The sequence below is a fragment of the Pseudorasbora parva genome, chromosome 14, assembly GCF_024679245.1.
Source record: "Pseudorasbora parva isolate DD20220531a chromosome 14, ASM2467924v1, whole genome shotgun sequence".
NCBI lineage: Eukaryota > Metazoa > Chordata > Actinopteri > Cypriniformes > Gobionidae > Pseudorasbora > Pseudorasbora parva.
The window spans coordinates 22,750,445-22,759,963 of record NC_090185.1 but is presented as its reverse complement, the minus strand read 5'-3'; the positions used below and the strand labels follow the sequence as shown (position 1 = coordinate 22,759,963).

Below are 9,519 nucleotides of genomic sequence, written 5' to 3'. Positions count from 1 at the left end.
CAAACACACGAGGAGAGTCTCTGACCCACAAAGACCCACACATGGCAGATCAACGAGCGGCTACATTTCTCTCCGATACGGTAGGAGATTAAACTGAATGTGAAGGATTTGAACTGTGACGAATCTGACGATGATTGACAGGGCAGATAAACGGTGACGGGATGCACGTAACTAAGCGACAGAGTCCGTTAAAGATGGCGAAGTAGTATGTCCCGAAACTTGCATACTTTTCTGCTACACACTCAAAAGTATATACTTTTTCTTCACAAAAAGAGTACATACTTTTAGGACGTAGTATAAGTAGGCGAATTGGGACGCAGCATATGTCTCCCTTATCAGACACACAAATTTAGTTCTAGTCTCTACTAACGAGCTGATGAGTTGAATCAGGTGTGATAAATATGAGGGAGACACAGGTTTGAAACCACTGCTCTAAAGTGTTACTATATTGGATATATTTTGTGCATTTGTTATTTGAATTAGCACTAAAAAGGGGACCCATGTACACTCTAAATAATGCTGGGTTATTTTTTAACCCAAAATGCTGGGTTAAGACTGTTGGGTAATTTTTGATGGTTTATTTGATCACATTTTAAACACCATTGGGTAGTTTCAAATTTCCAGTCGTTGGGTTAAACCTGCTGGGTCGCAATGCTTGGTTGATTCCATAGATATCCATGGCCAATGGAGGTCGCTGTCCGCAACTGGCGGCCATCTTGTCACAGGCAGCTCGCTCACTCGTAATTTCGTAATTTGTGTTTTAATGGTGCATGTACTTTTAAATAACCATTACTTGTTTTGTTTGTTATAAACGTCAGAGATGTAGTTATGCCACTACATATTTATGAATAATTATAACCATGGACTTCAATATGAAAGTAACATTGAACAGAACAGATAGGTGCGATGAATATACACACACACAAGGTATTTATGTAAAATCAATATATAGGCTACTAAAACTGTGCCAAAATATTGTATATATATACAAACACACACACATTATATATATATATATATATATATATATATATATATATATATATATATATATATATATATATATATATACAGCTCTGATTTTTTTTTCCAGAGCTAGCTATAGCTTACATATATGATATATATATATATATATATATATATATATATATATATATATATATATATATATATATATATATATATATATATATATACATACATACTTTACAATAAGAATATCACTATTATAATAAAATAATTTGTATTTAAAAAAAAAACAACAACAACATTGTAGCAAAGTTCGATATAAGGAGGAAGGAAGAGGACAAGGGGTCGGCTGGACGGTTGATGCTTTCTCTTTATTTTCTCAATAAACTTGTCAGCACACAAACATTCAAGTGTGGAATCTCATAACACGATCTCTCGATCACTTCCGGGTCGGCACTTCCGGGTTCCGGTACTCAGTCTCAATACATGGGGGTTCGCATCAACCGTCCGGGTTCTCTCTCTCCTCGATCTCCGGTTCCACTGCTGTTTTATCCCCTCTCCGCGCTCATTACTAGAACAAGAGACAGGTGTTATTAATCTGCTTCCAACCCACTCACGTACCGCTTGTCCCGCGGCTCTCTCTCCCGCTGCAGACCTCGCTGAACCACGCCCCCCTTGCCACATACCCCCACCGCCCGACTCAGGCCGGGGAGCCGTCCGGCCTGCAGCCCCCCCCCCCCCCCCCCCATTTCTGGAGAGGAAGTCGGCCACAGCCATCTGAGCACCCGGCCTGTGGACCACCTGGAACTTAAAAGGCTGAAGAGCTAGATACCAACGGGTGATCCGCGCGTTGGTATCCTTCATGCGGTGGAGCCACTGGAGAGGAGCGTGGTCCGAACAGAGGGTGAACTCCCGCCCCAGAAGGTAGTAGCGGAGGGTGAGAACGGCCCACCTGATGGCAAGGCACTCTTTTTCGATGGTGCTGTACTTAGCCTCTCTCTTCGAGAGCTTACGGCTAATGTACAGCACCGGCCGCTCTCCCCCCTCCACCTCCTGGGCCAGGACTGCGCCCAGCCCCCTGTCCGACGCGTCAGTCTGCAACAGAAAAGGGAGAGAAAAGTCAGGGGAGTGTAAAAGCGGCCCGCCACATAGAGCAGCCTTAACTCGGGTGAAGGCCTGCTGGCACGGCTCCGTCCATTGGATCGTATCTGGTAGCCCCTTTTTAGTAAGGTCAGTCAGGGGGCTGGTGAGGTCCGAATAATTTGGTATAAACCGTCTATAATATCCCGCCAGCCCCAAGAACTGCCTTACCTCCTTTTTGGTCTTGGGCCTCGGGCAGGTTGCAATTGCGGCGGTCTTATCAATTTGGGGACGCACCTGTCCATGACCCAAGTGGAAGCCCAGATACCTTACCTCCACCCGCCCAATTGCACACTTCTTCGGGTTGGCCGTGAGCCCCGCTCCCCTCAACGACCTCAAGACCGCCCGGACATGTTGCATATGCCGCTGCCAATCGTGACTGTAAATCACGATGTCGTCCAGGTAGGCAGCAGCATATGCGGCATGGGGACGCAAAATCCTGTCCATGAGGCGCTGAAAGGTAGCGGGTGCCCCGAACAAACCGAAGGGAAGCGTGACGAATTGGTGCAATCCGAACGGCGTGGTGAAGGCTGTTTTTTCTTTGGACAATGGAGACAAGGGGATCTGCCAATAGCCCTTCGTTAAGTCCAATGTCGAATAAAATCGAGCCGTGCCGAGCCGATCAAGCAACTCGTCAACCCGCGGCATTGGATACGCGTCGAATTTCGACACTGCGTTCACCTTGCGGTAGTCCACACAGAACCTGACCGAGCCGTCGGTTTTAGGGACCAAAACGATCGGGCTCGCCCAGTCACTGTTGGACTCCTCTATTACTCCCATATCGAGCATTGCCCCTAATTCTTCCTGAACTACTTTTTTTTTGTGTTCAGGTAAACGATACGGCCGGCTGCGAACTACCACGCCCGGCTCGGTCTCGATATGGTGCTGAATTAAGTCGGTACGGCCCGGTAGGGGCGAGAACACGTCGGCGAATTCCGCCTGTAGTTTTGAGAGATCAGTGAGTTGGGACGGTGAGAGGTGATCTCCCCCAGGGGCCAGTGCGACCGATTGTGCTTTGATGCTCGCCTCTGGCCCGAGATCGTCCTCTCCCCCGATCACCGTCGCCAACAACACTGATTCGACCTCATTCCATTTCTTCAGGAGATTGAGGTGATATATTTGCCGTGCTCCGTTCCTATCGGACCGTATCACTTCATAATCGAGGTCTCCAACCTGTCGAGCGACCTCAAACGGCCCCTGCCATTTCGACATTAATTTAGAGCTCGATGTCGGGAGTAATACAAGCACTTTCTCTCCCGGTGTGAATTTGCGTAGTCTCGTACCCCTGTTATACGACCGGCTTTGGCGGTCCTGGGCTTGCAACAAATTCTCCCTAGATAGCCGCCCCAAGGTGTGGAGTTTTGTTCGCAAGTCCAGCACATATTGAATTTCGTTTTTGGCCAAAGAAGGCCCCTCCTCCCAAGTTTCTCGTAGGACGTCCAGCACCCCACGGGGCTGTCGTCCGTAGAGAAGCTCGAAGGGGGAAAACCCCGTGGAGGCTTGCGGGACCTCTCGCACAGCGAATAAGAGGGGTTCTAACCACCGATCCCAATTTTTGGCGTCTTCCTGTACGAATTTACGGATCATGGATTTAAGAGTGCGATTAAATCGTTCGACCAAGCCGTCTGTTTGTGGGTGATAGACGCTTGTCCGAATCGATTTGATGCCCAATAACCCGTATAATTCGCTTAACGTGCGTGACATAAACGCCGTGCCTTGATCAGTGAGGATTTCCTTCGGAATCCCCACTCGGGAGATTAAACGGAACAGTGCGTCCGCAACACTCTTCGCCGAGATGTTGCGGAGAGCCACTGCTTCCGGATATCGTGTTGCGTAGTCCACGATAACTAGCGCAAAACGATGTCCGCGTGCGGATCGCTCTAATGGCCCGATGAGGTCCATCGCAATTCTCTCGAAGGGGACCTGCATTAATGGAAGGGGGCGCAATGGCGCTTTTGGGGAGGCCAGGGGATTCACCAACTGACATTCAGGACAAGACGCGCACCACCTGCGCACATTGTCGTGAATGCCTGGCCAAAAAAATCGGGTCATTAAACGATTCAGCGTGGCCGCCTGTCCCAGGTGGCCCGCCATTGGGTTAGAGTGAGCCGCCTGGAAAAGCATTTCCCGGCGGCTCTTTGGTACTAACAACTGGGTTGTATCCACTTTTGTCTGAGCGTCTTGGGTCACTCGATACAACCTATCCTTAATTATGGCAAAATAAGGATACGTGACGGGCAAGGCGGGTTGAAGGGACTGACCGTCGATAGTGCGGACCTGTTGGAAAGCATGTTTTAGGGTATCGTCTTGAGACTGCTCCAGAGGGAAGTCATCGCGGTCCGAGAGAATCAGTCTCTCGACCCCGCTCGGTTCCTCTGAAGCAGTTCCCGAGGGTCCCGTATCAGTCTCACCAACCTGCACTCGCACCGCCCCGTTCCTAGCCTTGTTCCCCCAAGCGGCATCCGCGCATATCGACCCCAATAACGCCGGAAAGGCGGGCCAATTTGTCCCCAGAATTAGCGGATGCCGGAGGTGGGGACTAACCGCCACCTCAACACTATGATTTTCTCCCCTAAACTGTATCGTGACTGGGACAACCGGATATTCCACCACATCCCCGTGCACACACCGCACCTTAACCATGCGGCTTGTATCCAATGCCCCAGGCTGCATCAGGCTTTGATGGATCGAGGTTTGGTTACAGCCTGAATCCACCAAAGCCTGATATGTACCCCCCTTGATACTCACAGGAACTTGGTACTCTCCTGCTTGATCAGGGGTGGCCCGCTGAACGTCCGGGACCCGGATCATTGTCCCGATGTCCATCATTGGACATCGGTCCACAAAATGGTCCGGGTCGCCGCACCGCCAGCAGGCCAGCCCAGGCCTGCCCGCCGCCCCTGCGGCGGGGAGTGGGTTGGAATATGAGCGCGGAGGGGGGGTGGAACCGGAACCGTTATCCCCGCCCGACCCCAGCAGCCCCGCCCCCCTGGGCGGGGCCCTCGAACTCCCGTACTGCCCTGGGCCCATTCCACCCCGACCTCTGGGGGGAATGCGAGGGGGCCCTGGAGGGCGGGACCTAGGGAGAGGGACAGGGTGAGAAGGAGAGACAGAGGGGGGAGAGAGAGAGGGAGAGGTTAGTCGGGGTTCGCCGACCCCTGGGCACGCCACCAGATGGTCCTCCGCCAGGTTGATGGCCGTCGTCAGCGACGTGGGCCGGTGGCACTGGACCCACTCGGCGGTCTTCTTGGGTAGCCGAGCGATGAACTGCTCCAGTACCACCAGATCGACGATGTGGTCCACGTCGCTTCCACCGGCCAATAGCCATTTGCGGCAGGCGTCCCGGAGCTGGTGGGCCATCGCGAAGGGCCGGCCGGTCTCCCCCCACTCCAGCGAGCGGAAACGCTGACGGTGCTGTTCGGGGGTCCGACCGACCCGCTGGATGATGGCCCTCTTCAGATCTTCGTAATCCAGGAGGTTCGCCACCGGCAGTTGTTGGGCGGCCGCCTGGGCTTCTCCGGTGAGCAGTGGAATAAGGCGCACCGGCCACTGTGCCCGGGGCCACCCGCAGGCCTCCGCCGCTTTTTGAAATAGGTCAATGAAGGCCTCGGGATCGTCCTGTGGCCCCATCTTGTGTAGGGGCACGTGGACCGGTGCGCTGGCGAGCCCGGCGGCTTCGGTGCGAACCTCCCGGTCTATCCAGCTCCGGAACCTCTCGCGGTCCTCTTGCTGGCCGCGGACGATGGCCTCGAATCGGCGCTCCTGGTCCGCCCGCAGCTCCAGCATGGACTGATGTTGTTCCTGGTGGAGGGCCGCGAGAGAGGTGATAATGTCCGCAAACGGCGTGGCGGAGGGCGTTGGAGTAGTCATGGCGGCGGCGCGGTCCTACTTCCTTCCCGGGTTTCGGCACCACTGTAGCAAAGTTCGATATAAGGAGGAAGGAAGAGGACAAGGGGTCGGCTGGACGGTTGATGCTTTCTCTTTATTTTCTCAATAAACTTGTCAGCACACACACATTCAAGTGTGGAATCTCATAACACGATCTCTCGATCACTTCCGGGTCGGCACTTCCGGGTTCCGGTACTCAGTCTCAATACATGGGGGTTCGCATCAACCGTCCGGGTTCTCTCTCTCCTCGATCTCCGGTTCCACTGCTGTTTTATCCCCTCTCCGCGCTCATTACTAGAACAAGAGACAGGTGTTATTAATCTGCTTCCAACCCACTCACGTACCGCTTGTCCCGCGGCTCTCTCTCCCGCTGCAGACCTCGCTGAACCACGCCCCCCTTGCCACAAACATGCAAACTAAGTTTATTTTAACTTCAAAAATGCAATTTACTAGTATTTCTTTTACTATTACTAGTATACAAAACAATACATGGACCCTGGCATGGCACAGATGGGCCTGGGAGCATGGGCAGGTGGAGTGTGGGCCGACCTGGTCATTTAATTACAGTATTTGAATTATTGTAAGGGTAGGTTTAGGGTTGGGTAAGTGTAGGCATTAATAAAACAATCTGGTAATTAGCTAATTTATTTATTGTTATTTTATTGTTAGATTTTGCCTCACTTCCTACCATCGCTTTACCCCTTCTATCCACAACTCTTCTTCTTTAGTGTATTTCTGTGCAACAATTACAGCGCCACACACTGGACTGGCATGCATACTACATTGTTTTGAGTTGGTTTCATCAGTTTTGTGTGTATGCACACATTTCTTGAGTCAAGAAAAAAAGATTGGATAGGGAAAGCTCTAGCTTCACGCGGATGTAGCCTTAATGTCTTCTTTTATATTCAGTTGATTTCATCTTAGGCTGTGGCTGAAGTCAGTTGTCATTCTTGTGTTTCTCTTTCCTTCAGTGATTCTGCTCATTATCATCAGGTGTTCATCACTAATGCTTAAATATTACTTATTTAATCACTTAATACAATTAGTATACATATAGTATGGGAACTAGAAATGTTGTATAACTTCAGTTTCAGTTCTTTTTTCAGTAATTGTATCCACATAACATTCAGTAATATTTGAACTCATTTTTATTTAGTACATATAACTGTTTTACAGTGCATGCGCTGACATTTTTCTTCTTTTTTGTTTTTTTCCCCCTTCAAGTAGATACTGTATGAGTCATACTTGCATGACTGGAAATTGATTGTGTTGCCATGATGGCCATAGTAACCTGCAAAATGATTTTTGAGTATATTATATATGGTTGTAACAATGATAACACTTTGACTATAATTGATGCTTGTCATGTGATACTTTTATTGATAGAGGTTTTGTGGAAGAATTCAAGAAAAAAAAAAACATTTCTTCCTTTTTAAGTTTACATTAAGTCACTTAAAAACTTTCCATTTCTTTGCGGATCCATTGAATATATGCTGAAATCTTAGTATACACATTAGGTTGTTCTGGTGAATTGCAGCCATATCCAGATACATAAGATGTGACACCAACAGCTTTTTTTCCACAAACCAAAGGACCTCCTGTATCTCCCTGTTAAGAAAGACAGATCAACACGTCAACAGTGAAACCGGTTTGTACATTACCATAACATTAGTGAATATATATATATATTATTGTACATACAAAGCAGGATCCACCACTGCCATGTGCACAGATCATCTGTTGGGGTAAGAAGTGGGATCCCCATTTATGCTCACACTCTGCTGGATTTTTTGCAGTTGTGTCTGTCTCCATTAGAAGATTGGTGTCTGTGCCATTAGTCTCCAGGAATCCCCAGCCGGCAACACTGCAAGCAGTATCTGTTTTCACGTCTTCTCCTTCCTTGGGTAATGTTATCAGTTTAACTCTGTTGTTTAGTTTGACTTTTTTCTCTAGCTGTAATTCAAAAATAGAACTATTATTATTAAACAATCTTTTATAAGACTGAAGATCAGTTGGTTTATACTTTAATTTTTGAGGTTAACACAGAAGCCCTAAAGTTTTGTTTATTTTTATATACTTCAGTATTATAGTGTTTTCTGCTTATTAACCACACAAAAAAATGCATAAAGATTCTGCCATTTGTTTGCCTACTTTTTTGTTACTTCACTGAGCAATACATAAATAATTTAAGAAACAGACTCAAAGAGGCACTTGGACATTTACATAATTATTTAAATCCCTTCAGTATTTTTTTAAGCAAGAAATTGTAATAGAAAATCAAACACAGTCGTTAGTGCTAGTGTTTTACAGACCAGTATCCTTTTGAACAACTAAAATTACATGTTGCTACCTTCAAAAGCATGATGTCATTCTTATAAGGTATATATTCTGGATGCGGGATGTAGGACTTCACTTCGAAGCGTTCGGAAGGCTTGCTCTCCCTTAAGTCATGAGCACCAACCACAACCGTCAGAATATCTCCACTGTTGAAAGAGTGTATTGTTAATGCACGTTTATGTAATGTGATACACTGTATGGATACACTGCAGTCATTATCAGTCAAAAGTAATTTTAACTCAAAATTGCAATTCTCAGTAATACGTTCTCTCAAACTCTTACCTGTACCAGCATTGTGCGGCAGTCAAGACAAACTCATCAGAAATGAGCAATCCACCACAGTAATGCTGCCCATGCATCTGAACAGAAACCATGTAAGGTCTGGAGTGGGCTGTGGCTTCTTTGCCATTCACTATACCCACAGTCACACGAGCTGAGAGAGAGAGAGAGAGAGAGAGAGAGAGAGAGAGAGAGAGAGAGAGAGAGAGAGAGAGAGAGAGAGAGAGAGAGAGAGAGAGAGAGAGAGAGAGAGAGGCTGTCAGTCAATTTATTCAGCATTAAATATTATGTTGTTAAATAGTCATTCTTACCAGTGAAGGTCAAGTGTGGCATCAGAGAGGCCAGCAGGAGCAGAGAGATGATGATGATGGTCATGATGAAGATGACACTGAGATGATCACTGAGCTGTCACTGGCTAAGCATGGTTTAAATATACTTCAAAAATGGGTGGAGACATTAAGTGACATGGTGCTCCACCTTTTTTTTTTTATATGAGCAACACAATAATAAGATAGTATACTGTTATTGTTAATTCTTGTGGTCTAATATTGAAGTAATTGAGTAATTAATAGTGAATTATTGGATTTAAGGTTTTTTATAACTTTATTTTTTATACCATTTTCCCCAAGTATACAACCCTTACTTGCATGACTGAAAATCGAGTGAATTGATATGTGAAATTACTTTTGTGCCCCCTATGTAATATTGTTATTATATATTATTGTGACCATGAGGACACTTTTATCTGCTGTATGTGTAGCAGTCAAAACAAACGGATCAGAAATCAGGAATCTACCACAGATATGTCAGCACTTTACGATGGATTCTTTACTATCCCATGAGAGGTCATTCCATTGCTCCGTGGTCCAGTTCTGATGCGTACTTAGTTCTGGTGCCAACTGTTGG

At 47.2% G+C, this 9,519-nt stretch overlaps 1 protein-coding gene across 1 annotated transcript; it reads right to left on the bottom strand.

Annotated features, from left to right (window-relative positions):
• Positions 1-7,350: 7,350 nt before the first annotated feature.
• Positions 7,351-9,012, bottom strand: LOC137039508 (granzyme B(G,H)-like). The gene is made up of 5 exons (XM_067414816.1): positions 8,925-9,012; positions 8,617-8,767; positions 8,348-8,480; positions 7,699-7,950; positions 7,351-7,605 (listed from the first exon to the last, which is right to left on the bottom strand). Exons 1-5 carry the CDS (start codon positions 8,986-8,988, stop codon positions 7,450-7,452), a joined length of 756 nt encoding a protein of 251 aa, XP_067270917.1. The 5' UTR covers positions 8,989-9,012; the 3' UTR covers positions 7,351-7,449.
• Positions 9,013-9,519: the final 507 nt, after the last annotated feature.

Excerpts from the sequence above, each read along its gene's own strand:
- LOC137039508 (XM_067414816.1), bottom strand. The coding sequence starts at position 8,988 with ATGACCATCATCATCATCTCTCTGCTCCTGCTGGCCTCTCTGATGCCA. Across the intron at positions 8,768-8,924 it reads GCCACACTTGACCTTCACTG|CTCGTGTGACTGTGGGTATA; the intron begins GTAAGAATGACT and ends TCTCTCTCTCAG. Across the intron at positions 7,606-7,698 it reads GCAGTGGTGGATCCTGCTTT|GGAGATACAGGAGGTCCTTT; the intron begins GTATGTACAATA and ends CTTTCTTAACAG.